Source organism: Lonchura striata, chromosome 2 (assembly GCF_050655825.1).
Source record: "Lonchura striata isolate lonStrDom1 chromosome 2, ASM5065582v1, whole genome shotgun sequence".
NCBI lineage: Eukaryota > Metazoa > Chordata > Aves > Passeriformes > Estrildidae > Lonchura > Lonchura striata.
Window position 1 is genome coordinate 74021475 of NC_140704.1, and position 16618 is coordinate 74038092.

The window sequence follows — 16618 nt, forward strand, 5'->3', positions numbered from 1 at the left end:
ATACCTTGTTTAGTCAGTTACACACTGACTATGAAGCACAATAATGACCACAATATTGCACTTGTTATATTTTTCCTAGCAGCCATGTTCTCAACATGTGTCGGGTTTCAAATGAGCAAAGGTGCCTAGGAGCTTTATTATACACTGGAACACTGGCTGAAGCCAGTTAGCATCACTGCACTGCACTGCACTGCACTGCACTGCACAGTCAGCAGCTGAAATTTGAAAGGACATTTGTATATCTAGTGTGTAGTCACTTGTATAAGTGGTAGTTTAACAATAGCCTGCGTGAAGAGATTCCCAGTATTAGTCCTTTCTTTCAAAGGCTTTCTGGCAGAAGACTTACCACTGAATTGCATACAAGATACTTTACAAGGACATTCACATACTAATCATCCTTCAGGTATTCCTAAGGACACCAAGCAGATAGTTGTTAGTCTTCAGTATGGCTGATTTTTGAGCTACAATTCCCAACAGCTAAAACATACTTTTTGGAGAAGTATTCCACTTACATATCTTCCTAATATAGCCATAATTCCTCTAGAAGTTCTCCATATTTTACAAAGTGTTTCTATCAACATTTTGATACACCAAAAATGAGCAACTTTCTTGAAACTCCCTCCGGTTTTGCATTTAATTTCATTTTCAGAAATTTGCATGTGAACCATATCTCAAAAGATGATTAGCTCTTTGCTCAAACCTTTCACAGTGGACATTGCATTAATTAAGTCAACAATTTTGATGATTTTAAATAAATGATGATTTTAAATAAATTCAGAGACCCACAAAAACTTCTTGACAACCTTCCTTGTGGAAATGCCACAGCATAGATGCAAGAGTAGGTAGATGCAAGAGTATAGATGCAAAGAATAGGTTGAGCATGACTGTGAAAAGTGATCATAAGTGCATGACTAAATCCTTTTACAAGGATTTGAAGTCCTATGAATAGAGAAGAATTTAGACTTTCCTCCATACAACTTTCTTGTAACAGATGTGTTTCTGAGAACAAACTGCAACTTGAAAACTTGGAATCTACTGCAAACTGTGGCCCTGCCACCAACCTGACTTTTCTCCAACCACGTTTTTATTCAGTTTCCTGACTTTATCTTCAAATCGGTATGTAGAACAGTTTTAGCTCTTACCATCAACTGGTTTCTTTTAGCTTTGAAATCTTACAAGCAGATAATACATCAACAGTATGCACCCTTTATGTGTTGGAATTACCGAGAATTTTTCCAGCTGTTTCAGAGTTAAATAGAAATTTCAGCTCAGGTCACTGAAAAAAATAGAGTAATGTGAGATCCCCCATCAAAGAAAAACAATGACAGACTAGAGTAAGTTTAGGAAAGGTTCACCAAAACAATTACGGTTTTCAAGTTTATGACATACAAGAAGAACCTGAGGGAATTTAGCTCATTTAGTTGGAAGAAGAGAAGGCCGAGGAGGGATCTACTTGCTGTCTTTAACCACTTAAGTAGTAGCTACAGAGAAGACAGAGCCAGAATAATCCTGAATACTACTCAGAAAAAATAACAAGATGCAACAAGATTAATAGAGTCTGTAGCAAAGGAAATTCTGATTTGATACAAAGAAGTTTAGCTGTGACGATGATCACGCCTCAAGAGGCTTCCAGTCAGGGAAACACTCAGCACTTACCCAAGGGTGGATCTAACTGCAAAGCCAGCCCTGCTTTGAACCAGGAGGCTGACCACTTGAATCCAAAGGTCCCATCCAGATTCAGCTGGTGTGCAATGTTATGACTATCTGTGAACACACCTACTGCGTAGCTACTGTACTTCATGGTTGGCTAAGAACACAGGCACTTAAAGGACATTGCATACACACAATTTGGACACACTGATAGTTCTCATCAGAGCCATATAATTTTATTTATAATGTTGGTTGTTTGGTTGAGGTGTTTTTTATTTGGTTTGTTCTGGGTTTTTTTAGTCTAGTGGTTTCAGGATATGTAGATTCTACACTGCGACTGAGGATTTTTCATTCTACTACTATACATATACAATATCTAAAATACAAAGGAATTCTCTCTCACCTTCATCTCACATATCATATCCCTTTTTTAGTCTTGCTTTTACAGCAGAATAACACTTTTGACACAGTCATCTCAGTGAAATATTTAAGTAATCTCAACTTCTGCTCTATGATAAAATCAGGAAATGCAAACCAGTCTAAATAAGTCTGTTAAAACAGACCTTAAAAAACTGCTCCAAATGAAAAACACAACCCCAGTGTCTTTCACTCTGGTTTTCCTCTGATCTTGTTCCAGGCTAGCATTACAGGAAAGCTGGACTGCAGTATTCCCATTTTAGCTCATTTTGTCAAGGCCTTTTGCTTTCTCACATCTTTTTGATCCTTGGCATCATCTCTAATTCTGTTCACTGTTCATTTAGTTCATAATTTTAGGAAAGGTTGTTTGTTTGCTGCAACACAGTTGACAAATAAGGCTAAGAGCTGGACTTTTCTAGCAGAGCACTCTGAAAGCAGCCAGGACTACATACAATTTTCTGAATGAAGAAAACAAATAAGTAGTGATGCAAATCCTGTTAAACCCCCCCCAATGTTTGAATGACATGCAATATTGTGATAAGTACTTAGCTGGTGCTCATCTGACATTCTTAGAAATGTCAGCAGACTGTTACTTCCCTGACTATACTCAACCTCAGAGCATAAAGTGGCAAGAAGATACTAATGTCATTCAAAACACATTTACAGAAACCATAAATGCTGTAGCACTGTGTCTGTATGTCTTTTCTATCTTCAGGCAAGCAGGATCATGTCTCTTGGTAGTAGTATTTTTTCCATTATTATCTTCAAGACATTTTGTCCTAAGATAGATGAGCACATTTTTTTCTCTTTTTTTTCTACTGCCCTTATGGTACATTTTACTTATCACACCTCATCTATCCACTAAGAAAATGTATTAGGGATTTTACCAGAAAATATAGCTTCTGTAAGACTAAATTTTAAAATTCAGAATAGTATAACCATTTTCTTGACACAGATGTAGAAAAGGTTTTTAGCAGTTGTAAAGACTAAACCAATGTCTAGGAGATAAACAACAGAGAAAAATCTTCTACCAATGCCCTACATCTTTCATTGTACAGATTCCACATATATAGAGGAAGAAAAAGACAGAATGATACTAGAGCACATAACTAACTCTATCACTGGCAGCCGAAACTGCTCGGCTATCTATAGAAGCACCTTTATGAATTTTACTTAATTGGCTGTGCTGGGCTGTTTTCTCAGCTTTTGAATTAATGAGGCCTTTCAAAACTAGAGAAGTGCCACCACAGAGTGAATTGCTGCAATAAATACAAAGTAGTGAGGCCAAGTAAAAAACCACTCAGATATCACTGAGGCTGGACACCAACACTTAGAGGTATTTTACTGCAGGAGAATGAGACTTTCTAGAGCACCAAAGAAATTAAGCACAGTCCAGCTAAGCCCCCTACCTCTGCTGTGCTTCTGGGAGGCAGCTACGCTGTAGGAAAACTGAGGCAAAGATACTTTGACTAATGTCTGGGCTGACGATGAAAGAACAATGGATCCTGATGGAAGCCAGACACAGTCTATTAAAAAAAATTAAATTAAAATAAATTAAGTATTAGGCAAACAGTTTGAAAATCATAATAGGATTAGTCAGGTGGGTTACCAAGAAATCAATGCTAGAAAAAGTTATTTAGCTGGTCTAAGCAGATTTATAAAGTTCTTGTAAAGGGCTCTGGGATTAAGAGGTATGGACTAGATTTGTTTTTTTCTTGAAATAAAATCCAAATAAAGTAATATTTACTATACTTCACAAAGTTAGGATTTTTTTTGAAACTAAGACAATAATCATGCTTCTAAAGCATGGAGTATAAATCTTGTGAATATTTAATATAATCAGTTTTATATATTAAATAGAAAAATATATGTTTTTCTATCTGGATCAAATCTCCTTTAAAAGCCCAAGGAATTCATGTGTATGGTCTGATTTGTGTCTACTTACATAAATCAAAATTTTCAAATTTTCTATCAATGCAGTATTTTGGTCATATGACTGTAAGTATTAATATCAATATAAAATATCAAGAAGACATAATCAAACTTTATGTAAGAGAAATGTGATGGCTTTTAAAAAGCTAGTAACTTTATCAGGGTTGTATCAGGGAACACATATTAAAAAAGCACATTTGCATTAGTTTTTAACTATGAAAGTCAGCAGAAAAGATTCTTTTAATTAAAAAATTCTGCCTGTAGAAATCAGATACATTATAGAAGTGTGTTTAGGAGCTGAATGTAATCCAGTCAATTATGCCTAAATATTACTTAATAATAACAATTATAATAGAATCATAAAATGGTCTGGGTTAGAAGGGACCTTAAAGATCATCTAGTTCTAAACCCCTACCATACGCAGAGACACTTTCCACTAGACCAGATTGTTTAAAGCCACATCCAAAATGGCCTTGAACACTTTCAGGGTTGGGGCATGCACAAATTCTTTGGGCAAACTGTAGCACCCTCACAGTAAAGAATTTCTTTCTAACAACTAACCAACTCTCTTTCAGTTGGAAGTCATTACTCCTTGTCCTATCACTACAGTTCCTGCTGAAGAGTCTCTCTCTGGACTCCTGTAGACCCCCTTCACATACTGGAAATTGCTGTGATGTCTGCACATAACCTTCTCTTCTCCAGGCTGAAGAGCCCTGATTTTCTCAACCTGTCTTTGTGGGGGAGGTGCTCCAGTCTGCTTGTCAAATTTATGGTCTTCCTTTGGACTTGCTCCAACAGTTCCTTGCACTTATGGTGGGGGTATCAAAACAGTACTCCAAGCGGGGTCTTACAGAGCAGAGTAGAGAGGTAGAATCTTCTCCTTTGACTTTTGAGGCAGCCCAGGACACTGTTGGCTTTCTGGGCTGTGAGCACACACTGCCAGCTGATGTTGACTTTTCATCAACCATCATTCCCAAGCTCTTATCTTATTCTCATTCATTCTCATGAACATGTAGGTGTACCTAAGATTGCCCTGACCCAGCTGTCACTGGTTTTATTGAGCTTCATGAGGTTCACACAGCCCTATCTCTCAAGCCTGCCCAGTTCCCTCTAGATGGCATCCTTTCCTTCCAGCATGATGACTACATTATGCAGCCTGGTATCATCAGCAAACTTTCTGGGGGTGCACTTTCCATGTCATTGACAAGTATGCTGAACAGTACTGGCCTCACCACTGACCCCTGTGGGACACCACTTTTCACTGGTGTCCAGGTAGACAATAAACAGTTGACTGCATAGACTAATAGATAATAATATTAGAGTAATATATTGTCTACAAAAAAAAAAAACAAAAAAAACCCAACAGGTAACAAAACAAAAAAAAATTTCCTTAAATGGCTGCTTAGTGGTGCTCTCACATTTAACCAGCAAGCAGATCAGATCACAAAAATTAGCTGATTCAACAGAAGATTATAATATGGTAATAATTTATAATTTGTTCATATTTTAAATGTAACTGATACATTAATAAGTCATCTTACACTGTTACTATCATTTTTGGCTAGAGTGACAGTGATGAAAAATTTTCCTGTCAGACCAAATATAGAAGAATGTGGGGCATATGTCTTCTAAAGAAATAAGGTTTAACAAAACTCCAAGTGGTCTTATTTTTGCTTCAAATTCAACATATTCTTGGTAATCTGTTGCTCATAACATTTATTTTCATTCCACTTGGTATCATACCTGCCTGAGTCAGCTCATGTTAATGTCAGAGATGATATATAAAGAAAAAACCCCTGCATTTCAGCTGCTAAGGTTCAAGAGGAAGGAATGCAATATTAAACCAGAAGATACCTGAATTCACCAGGTGAAACTGTCTTGTCTGTGCATCATGGGTAGCCTTCTATTGTTATGTCTTTAAAGAGACAATAAATGACTTGGGCTAGGAGGGAACGGCAGGTGTTTATGTAGAAGGCAAATATGCTATTATGTAGCTTGTGGCCAGTGATCAGTATGCAAGTATACAAAGACTGGAGATGGCTGTGATGGCCTGTGACAAACAGCAAAGTGGCACGCTGACTGACCTGTGAGGCCAGTGGAGAAACCAGCCAACACCAGTAAAATTCATGAAATGTTTCTTTCTTGGCTGACATGTTATTGATGCATGCCAGAGAGCTACTGTTAGTTGAGCTGTGGAGCAGCATCTGCCACACACTCATCAGTGACACCCATGGGTAAGATGGCATCTGGGTTTATGTAGCTGATGACAAAACTAGCAGTCCTTTCTCAGCAATCACCAGCAGTTTCTCAGCAATCTTGCAAAGACACAGAAATGTGTGTTCTCACAGCAGTACATTCTCATTCTTGCACATTAAACATGCATTGACCTGGCTTCCTTCCATATGATTGTCAAGTTCCTCAGTCGCTCTTTTTTGTAGCAGAATTGACACAACACAGTTTCGCTATGTAAAAGTCACATTTAATTCGCTTTTGTCTCTCCTTGTCTTTTTGCACCAACCTATGCAACAATTTCCTGAAATTCCACTATTTATTTCCTCAGTATGAAATGAAACCTGATACATCATAACACAAAAGTGAAATTATACATAATGCTGAAGGAATGAAAAGAGCAGAAAACCAAGACAAACAATCTAGCAGCAATAAGCAACACACCTACCTTGAAAAAACTCTCCCTTGCATTTTCTTCTTTATTGGGATTGATTAATTTAGGAAATACTGATTTCCTAAAAAATGCTAGTCCTGATTTCAAGAAATCCACCGAAAACCACTCTTACTCACTGCCAAAACAGAATTTAACCCACTTTTCCCCATCTGTTTTGTTTCATGTTATCTAAAACTGAATTTAATAATATATACCAGAGAAACAAAATGTGAAATTGCATGATTTTCAAGTGCATGAGAAAACTCCATCTCTCTAATAAGAATATGCTTTAGAGGAAGTGCATAAAATCCCTCTTGCAGCAGCCTTTCCAGAATAAAACAATGGGATTTTCAATCCCATAATCAAATTACCCTGGTGACTGGACTTCCAACATTTTCATAAAAACTCACAGAGTCATCAAATTAAGACCAAAAAATGGATCAGAGATAAGAAATTCAAGACAACCTGTTTCTTTGTGGTTATTTTTTTCTCAGATACTTGATGGTTATGTCATGGTTTGACATTGGCACAGTGCCAGCACCCCCATGAAAATGCAACCTCTCAATTGAATGCTGTGAAATGCAATTGAGAACAGAGCAAAGCAGGCCCAAGCTTAATAACAAGGGAAAAAAACTTTATTAAGCTACTACTATAAAAGAAAAAAGAAAGAAAAAAACACACATAAAATTCAAAATTAAAACCTTTCAAAACATTCCTCCTCCCAACACCCAACTCCAAGGAACCACAATGAGACACAATCTGGAACCCAATCAGGTTGCCACCCTCCAGATAGTCAATACTCAGTCCATTGAGGGAGGGAGGAGTTTCTCCTGTGCCACAGATTCCCCATGAAACACAGAGATACCACTTCTTGTGTTTCCATGTCACACATGGCACCGCCTGGAGAAAATCTGCCAGTGTAACACTCTCCTTTCCATGCACAGTGCTCTCACCACCAATGCATGGATGGACAGACTGCTCTTAGGATTTTTCTTTCAAGGATGCTCTGCCAAGAGGGAAAAAACAACAGTTCAGTTTTTTCATTTTTGGGACTGCAGTCCCCATCATTTTCCCCTGGGGCCAAGGGTCCAAGAACAGAGATCTTCTTCTCTTCTTCTTCTCTGAAGACAGGGGCCACCACCACAAACCTCCCTGACTTTTCTCTGTTTGCTCCACTTCTGTTTTTTCCCAGCTGCTAAAACAGGTCTCTTGGGTCACTGGCATCCTCCTAAAATACAGTCTCTCTTGGAGGAGAAGATTAGTGCAGTCTGTGGCTAACAAGGAAAAGTCCCGCCAAAAGCCACTCCATCATCTCCTCCCACCTAGAATTTCTCCTAACATCCCAGGGTCCAGGCTGTCTCTCTTCCTCTCTTTCAGACCAAGGAGGAGTAAAATTTCACAAAGCTTTCATTTCTCAAGGAAGGGTTAAAAGTCCTGACTCCCTGGCTGGCTCTGCCCAGGCTCCGCTCCCACAGCCAGCTGGGCACCTTGCAGCCTTGTGGCGCCCACCCCCAGCCCCCACCCCCGCTCTTCTCCTTCCCCGCAGCGAACTGCTGACAAGCCTCCACTCTCTCTCTCTCTCTCTCTCTCTCTCTCTCTCTCTCTCGACTCTGGGGAGGGGAACACAGACATCCCAGATTTCTCCACCCTTCCATCCAGGAAGGGCCCATTCCGGGCCAGCCCGGTTCCAGTCCCCTCCACCCTTGGGCCCACCTCAGTCAGACCATGGGCCTTCCCCTCCCCACCCAGCCACGGCCGGGCAGGGGAGAGGCTGCACTGCGGCTGACCGGAACCAAAGAGAGCGAGTTCTCCTGGGAATTCTGCTTTTAACCCCTCTGTGCTCTCAGAGGCGTGTCCACCTTCAATTGGTCAATATCCAAATTGACCTCTTCCTTCTGAAAAAATTCTTTTTCCCAGTCAAACCACGACAGGTTAATACCCTCAAATATGGAGTTTTGACAGCTTAGAAACCTAGTGTGTATAAACACATCACTTTACAATCTGACCAATACTTTCAGAATTGGGTACTATAATTTTCCCCCTGAAGGGTAAAATCCCTGGATTATATTTATTTGCACAGAGTTTCAGAAGTGAAGGGTGCAAAAATCTGTATCCCAAATTCTCTGGCTGACATAAAAGGCAATAAAGTTCCTCTTGGCCTGTTATCATGTTATGATAGATAACTTCAAAGATAAACCTCATGTGATGTGGAAAAAGTTTACCAAATTGAAAGCATTTAATCAACATTTATGGTCTTTCAAGACTTCTACTGAGGTCACAAGTAACATTTTTCAGTAGAACAAAAGGCTGCACTCAGTAACCGGCTGAGGAGGAAAGGTGTGACTATAGTTGCACCTGTTGGAAAACCACTGTCACCACCTCACCACATGCTGAGACTCTAACTGTTACCATTGCAGTGCTGGGCCTTCAAGAGTGTTTGAAGAGCTTTCAAGGAAAAAAAAAAAATTCCAATGAAACAACCTAGCATTTTCTTTGCTTTCAGAATAGCACAGAACAATTTTTACTATTTACATTATGAAAATGTATTATTGAATAAGCATACCTTCCTACGATGGGATGGCACAATAAAATATGTTTCAATATTATGCTTCTTCAAGAAACTATTCCTTTCATGACCATATCCTGGTTCTACCTCATAGTCCCCATTTAGGCACTCTAAGGTGGTCTTTGTAATGTGAACTTTCCTGGAGAGAAAATCAGACATTATTGTTTAAAGGAAAGATACATTATGAGCTACTTGCTACCAAAATACACTCCTGTACAGAAGTTCATACTGAGATCAACAGGTCAATTTACATGCGAAACCATAGGTGTGATGTTAAAAAAAAAAAAAAAATATATTTTCTACTTTTAGCCAAATTGAACATAGAAAACAATTCTATTACATGCATTTTCTAAACTTAGGCAAAGTGAACAAAAAGATAACAGCTGACTATGCAAACACTTGCAGATTTGCTGTTTTGCAGAAAGTAAGCGTCCACACATGATCTTCTACATTGTGTGGCTTTCTTAAGTTTTTACCTCAATGGCTGCTTGGAAAAACATCCTGCTGTTTGAAGCTTGTGACATCACACTCCAAACCTCTCTTGTGTATAAAGCAGAAACTTCTTTTTCTGTTTCACTGCACATCTCTGACTCATATCATTTATCTACTCTGTTTTGTAGGCAGCTTTCTGACTCAATTTGTTTTGGCAATATACCAATCTTTAATTTTTTTTTGAGTTTTCTTATCCTGAAAATGTTTTCACACTTTCTCCTGAAAGACCCCATATATTTGAAATGTCTTCAGAGAAGTTATTTGAAAAAATTTTACTGCTTTCCTCTATAAACATGTATTCAGATTTTTTCCACTGGGTAACTTTAAGATAATGAACTCATAAAATACACTGCCAAAATTATCTAAAATAGATGTATGCAATAAGCAGAAATTCATCATTACCACAAAAAATTAATTGGTTCCTTTGTCTTTCTATACAGCTACCAAGATCTCACAAAAATAAAAAAAGAAGAGTATGGCAGGTCCTAGTTCAAACATGAGCTATACACGGAACACCCATGCACCTTTGCAAATGCTCACTGTGTGCATTTAAATTGTGTCCAAGGCTGTGCAATGAGTACTTAAAGTTCCAGGACATGCCCCATGGGTTGGCTGCAAGTTTATGTGCTACTGTATCATTTGCAAATGTCATCAATATCTGAGTTCATAAACAGGTATGTATTTTCTATACCACCAACTAATATTGGAAATCTGGTCATGTAAAAGGAGAAAGGCATTCTTACAGTCTAGCATTCTTATATTCCTAGTATTGTCTCATTCCTACTTTTTATATTTGGCAACTTCTAAAAATGGTTTTGTTTGAAAATGTTTTACTTCTAATCTAACCAATTACTTATACAAATATCAAGAACATTCTGGAAGTTCTACAGGATTAATCACATAATACATTGATTGGTCTTGCCAAACACAATCGTTTTCATCAATAGCAATTACATTGCAAATGCCTTAAAAAAATTGAAGAAATTCTTCACCCATAGATTTTTCTTTTTTCTTTTTTTTGCTACGGTTTTGTTTCAGACTTACCCAGGTAGTCCTCCAGCTTCCATTACATTAGCTAATGTCACATCATTTGACCAGACATCATATTGCCATTTTCGGAGACCCAGGACCCCACAAAGAACCCTGCCTGTATGCAATCCAACTCTCATGTTGAGATCAACCTCTGTGGCTTCTGCAACAGATCTGTAATGGACAGCATCAGAATATTAATATTTAGATGATGACTGCTTTTCATTTTCTCTCCTCCCAAAATTAACACATATATTTATATATGACTGAATAGAAAGGGTCTTATAAAACCTGAAACAGTATATTCAGGTACTATTCTCTACTTTCACTAGTTTCAAATCCCTAATTGCAATTACAAGAAAAAAAATTATTTAATTACTGTTGGACCAATATTATGTTGAACCAAAATATATTTCTAAATTTCTTGACCATTTCTGTGAGAAAAGAAGCACTAATTGAGTTGCCAATATATAAATAATTATTCCCAATCTACTATGTTCTAATTGGTTCAATTACCCAGTTACTAGAGTACAGGACAAAGAAAATGACAAAGTCATAAATCATAAGAGCAACCGAAACAAAACACAAATATTGTTCCTAAGCTCCTGTAAGAGTGGCACTGAAACAAATTGTGACTAGTCTTACACCTGTAAATTAAATCTAATGTTCAGAGATTTTCACTGCCTAGCTGGTAAAGGATGAATTAATCTGCAAAATTGTTATAATACTTTTTTTGGTGGTACAATAAGGAAAGATTCTTCATTTTTGTGAATGAAAGGCATGCTATGATTTGCACTGCACAAAGTTATGCACACTCAAAAGGCACCTTGAAGATAACAGTCTTAAATATTACATGTTATTTAACAACACTGTACATAGATTTTTTTCAGCTCTTTGTGTTAGAGAAACACCTGTCATTCCACAGCCCAGTTGCTATCCAAATAGTGATATTATCTCTGAATAAAGAAAACTGGCTATCACTGTAAGAATTTATTTTCACTTGATTTTCCGAATTTGAATTTTCAATGCATTTAATAGAAAAAGACCTTACAATGGGACTCTAGATATCATTTTCCCTTGGCCTTCATTGACCAAATTTTTTTTCAGGTGTTATCCAGTGACAGTGGATTTTGCAGAGATGCCTTTAGAAAGACTTTTCAACTATTTCAGAAGTTGTACTTGTTTAAATAAAATTAACAGAAAGGTTAGCATACATCAGCATAGATCAAGATGTGGGATATGCAGTAAAGATACCTGGCCTCAATTTAAATAAGAAATTCTTCACCTGTGAAGGTATGTTCCACGTCAGCAATCACTAATGTCAGTAGCATGGAGATCTCTTTTTTCTCACAGGGACTCTTGGCATAACACATTTTTCAGTCATATTCTATGCAACAGCACAGAAAGGCTTATGCAGAGCTTTCTGAAAGATTAAGTATTTCCTTGTCCTATTCCTACTCACTCCAAGTCAGCTCTCCCTTACTCAGTCAAACCTTGAATATGATGTCAAGGAGTCCTAAAAGGATTCTAATGTTACAAAGCTTTGTTGCTTTGACATGGTTTGACAGATCTTTAAGGAAATGAAAGACCCTAATACCATAAGCTACCCCACAATAAGCAACCACAGTTTTTATCTTCACCTGAGAATGTGTATTGTGTCATTAATAGAGTGACCTTACACCAAGCCCACACCGTGTAAGCCAAAGCCCTTCAGGATTACACCTTGCCTGCCTATGTTCTCCTGCACAATTAAAAGCCTATGTAATAATCTTAATTAATAAACCCAAAAAAGTTTGGGTTTCTCTGTTTACAGGTGAGTGTGGGGTTTTTTGTTGGTTCCTTCCCTCCTCCTCCATTTAAAAAAGTATATAAAACCTCAGACTAAATGTATGTGGAAAGACAGTGAAATCCAGATACTGATAAAGTTCACTCAAAGCTTTGACATTGCTTTATCTGACTGGGGTAAATTTAATCTCCTTTTAGAAATGTTAATAGAGTAACAAAAAGTAAATGAAAAAAGATGAGCAGAGAAATATAACATGGCTGACCATACTCCTTGTTAAATAAGCTGAGCTGTATAATGCATCAATGAACCATAAAGCAGAATCTGAAAACACTTTATGTTTTGAGCAAAGATTTTCCATAAATAGTCACTTAGTCAAAAATATAAACTGAGAATACATTTCTACGTCTTCGCCAGAAAGTACAATGTGCTTCAGAGATGCTTTCATCATTATGAAATTTGAGTAGGGAAAAAAAGCTCATGAGAAGTTCATTACATTTTTGAGCTTATCTTGTAGACCTTTGTGCTCTTTATGCAGATAATTTCTGTAAATAAACCCCAGTGAACTATTAAAAATGAGGAATATTAGGTAATATATAAAGAAGAAGCCTCAAATTTAAATTCAGACCAGTACAATGATCATGTTCCTAAACAACATCAACATTTTTACAATAAAATATCACAAAAATGTTCAGTGAGGTATTTTAAATTATAAATACATTTCTGAGAAAATATCAGCACTTCACAAACAAGCTAGAAACAGGAAAAAGGAGTTTCTCAAATAAATTATTCATTATAACTTATTCTCTCATAGGTTCTTATACTTATGTTTTCCAAATGTTAACATAAAAGTAGGCCCAGAAACAAATGGAAATCAATAAACCACTTTCTTTTTAAACCAATTGTGTTCAGTCTAAGGAACTGACTAATAAAAAAATCATCTACCCTGACACCTCAAGTATCCTACAAAGCCTTTGCATTTTAGTTCCCTCCTTAACTACAAGTATTTTATGTGCTGCTACAAGCCATGAAAGTAATTTAGATCACCTGTAGAACAGCTCCAGACCTGTGCTTCTGAGGAGGGAGAGAAACAAATAAACTCTGCATGCCATTTCTTATAATTACTTAGGTCTTTTCCTTAGGTCTAAAAATATCTGCAGAAATGAACATTTCCTGCTTAAAGGCATAGATATGATTTCTGGTTCAATTACATAGACTTTTCTGAGTACTGCTCAGCTGCAGCAGAGCACTAGAACAGAGAGACAGGGCTGTTAAAGAGCTTCTGGGTTGCTCTAGCAGAGGTGTGAGCTCATGAAGCTCTTACCATTGGTAGACAGCTTCTTAAAAATGCAGCTGCTGGTCTCTAAAAACTTGACATCAATCACTCCTGCCAGTTCAAAGATTGCCAGGCCCTGGACTTTTGGATGACCAGGGAAAAAGTGTCTAGAGTGTTGACATTAGGGAAGTTAATGCTTCTGTCTATTTCCTCAGGCAAAAATCACACAGGACAACTTAATATTTCCACTGGAGTTATGCAAATGGTCTGCTGTAGTTCTTCTCACTTTCCTGGTGCTTTTGGTCAGCCAAAGACAAAACCCATTGAAAGGAGATAGTTCGAGCATCAACCTTTCCAGTGCAAAAACCTCCCCATGTGCAAATAAGCCCAGTTTTCATCTGTGAGGTTTTACGTGATGACTGGTGGAGTCATTCAGATTAGGTGGAGTGATCGATTCAGGATAAAATCACCTATGTGGCACAGAAAATAGCTGATAAACCCCACTGTGTTGCCTAGTTCTGAAGAAGTTCATGGACCTCAGTTTCCTTCAGACCTCTTCAAAGCCCACATGCAGCAGCAAGATTCAATCAGAAGGTCAGATGAGACTTACTCTAAAGTAACCCTTCCCCTCCTCACCACAGTACATGCAGGTTGAACTAAAACAGTCACCAGCAGTTGCTGTGATCCACAGATATGCTCCTACTGTGCCATGCTCCCTGCTACTACACACAGCCAGTGATGCAGCTAGTGGTTCAATTTCCACTGAGTCAGTAGTAAAATGACATCCTAGTAATGTGTTAACAGAAGAAGCATCATGAAAATGTACTGTCTGTGTACAGACAGAAATTATTATGGATTCCATTAAAGTTTTGAAAAGTTTATGAAAGTTTTGACCCAGTCCAAAATATAGTATTTATATACTGCTCACTCAGAATCTCTCTTTATTTCCAGTTGGAAACATTACAGATTATCTCTTGCTCTGCAACATTATTGAATGCAGGTAAATAAGTGTGTCAGTTCACCACATTTCATCTCCTAAGAGAAGTTGCTGTACTGAGCCAAAGAATTGTTTAATATGATTTGTATCCACTGATGAAGTGCTGTCTAGGGAAAGACAAAACTAGTAAGAATGTATAACATTTCCCCCATGACTCCTACTTAGAACTCTAGAGAGCTTTTGGAGGAGAGAGGGAGGGAAGAGCTTTGTTAGCTGGACATAACTTTTCTATATGGCAGTCAGAAAATAAATATATGTATTTAGAAGGCAAAACATAGTACATGAGAATGAAGCTTTCAAATGTGGCAATCAATTTAAGTAAGGTGAAGAGAGTACTTGGCCTAACACAATGTTCATAACCAAGGTGAAAACATTGGCCACATTAGAAAAATGCATGAAAAATACGTATATTAGAGGCACTAATGAATATGATCACAATTATATTACAAACAAAAGCATGAGTGTCAAAACTCATATGGTAGGAGCAACAGTGGTGGTATTGAACACTTCGCTCATTGCCATAGCACTTTAAGTGACTCTAAAGTAGAACAAACTCTTGGCCTGTACTGAGGCACTGACACAATGGCTGCAGAAGTTCTTTTGGAATAGAACCAGAATATAACACTCTCTGTTTTGACAGTTTTTAAGAATAAAAAGCCATAATTACTTTTGTTCTGTTCCCTTGAAGAAAACACTTTGAGGAAGGTGGATGAAATAGTAAAAATTTTAATAATTATTATTAAATTAAAATTATCATAATTATTTTACTATACTTTTAAAATTATATTCTCAGATAATATGTTCTTCATATTCAGCACCATATTGAAGGATATTTAAATAACAGTTATGTAGAACATGAAGAGAATGAAATGCATCAGTTTATGTGAACACATTCAACTCCAATCACAGAACCAACAATCAGCCATGGAAGTTTCTATTCCTTGATTTTCCAGGAAAAAAAACCAAAACCATTCTTGTTAATACATATCTCTGGGATGGACACTTTTGACAGATCCATCCCATGAATCACAGTTCAAGTGTTTTTATTAATTAATTAATTAATTATTTTATTTATTTATTTATTTATTCATCCTGGGTAACATGACAAATTTATCACTAGGGATGACAAATTCCAAGCATAGATTTACAGTGCCAAGACCTGAATTTTACAGTAAAGTGAATAGACTTTACAAAGACTACCCACTGGCATCCACCTGTGGATGAAAGGGGGGAGTTTAAAAAATATGACTTTGTATCTCATGGAACTGATAAACAAAGTTTATTAATCATACCATTACAATATAAAATGCTGCATTTCAACTTCACTGTCAGAAGATTCTGATTTCTCATTTTCAATTACTAAACACATTTTAAAACAAATTAGGCTGGGGAACTTTTCTTCTAACTTTGGTTTCTGTGAAGGAGACAGACTAATTGTGGTTATGCACAAAGAATGCAGAATATATCCCTAGCTATCAAACAACCTTAAGTAGATCTGGGATTATCTTAAAACCTTGATTCTTACCCTCTTGCTCTCTCATCATGCTCTTACACTTACTACATAAAAGACCTAAAATGTACGAATTCTTTAAAAAATTAAATCCTGAAATGGCCAGTTATCTTCTACTAGAACCTGTGACTAAACATGCCTAGATAACATACTACAGCTCATCCACATAAAATTGCAAAGTTGCCGATGCTTCAAGGGGCTTCTGGAAATCATCTAGACCAACATACTTGCTTCAGAGAACAGCCAGCTACAGAAGTTTGTCCAGAAATGTGCCCAGGTGGGCTTAAATCTGTCCAAGGGCACA

At 37.3% G+C, this 16618-nt stretch overlaps 1 protein-coding gene across 1 annotated transcript in view; it reads right to left on the reverse strand.

The window, feature by feature from the left end:
- ADCY1 (adenylate cyclase 1) overlaps positions 1-16618 on the reverse strand; it is a 184934-nt gene that overhangs the window by 67640 nt on the left and 100676 nt on the right. Inside the window, exons 6-7 of the mRNA XM_085571600.1 lie at positions 10764-10922; positions 9225-9366 (exon numbers count right to left, since the gene is read on the reverse strand). Coding sequence (XP_085427726.1) covers positions 9225-9366; positions 10764-10922 — 301 coding nt within the window. The remainder of the gene's footprint in view (positions 1-9224; positions 9367-10763; positions 10923-16618) is intronic.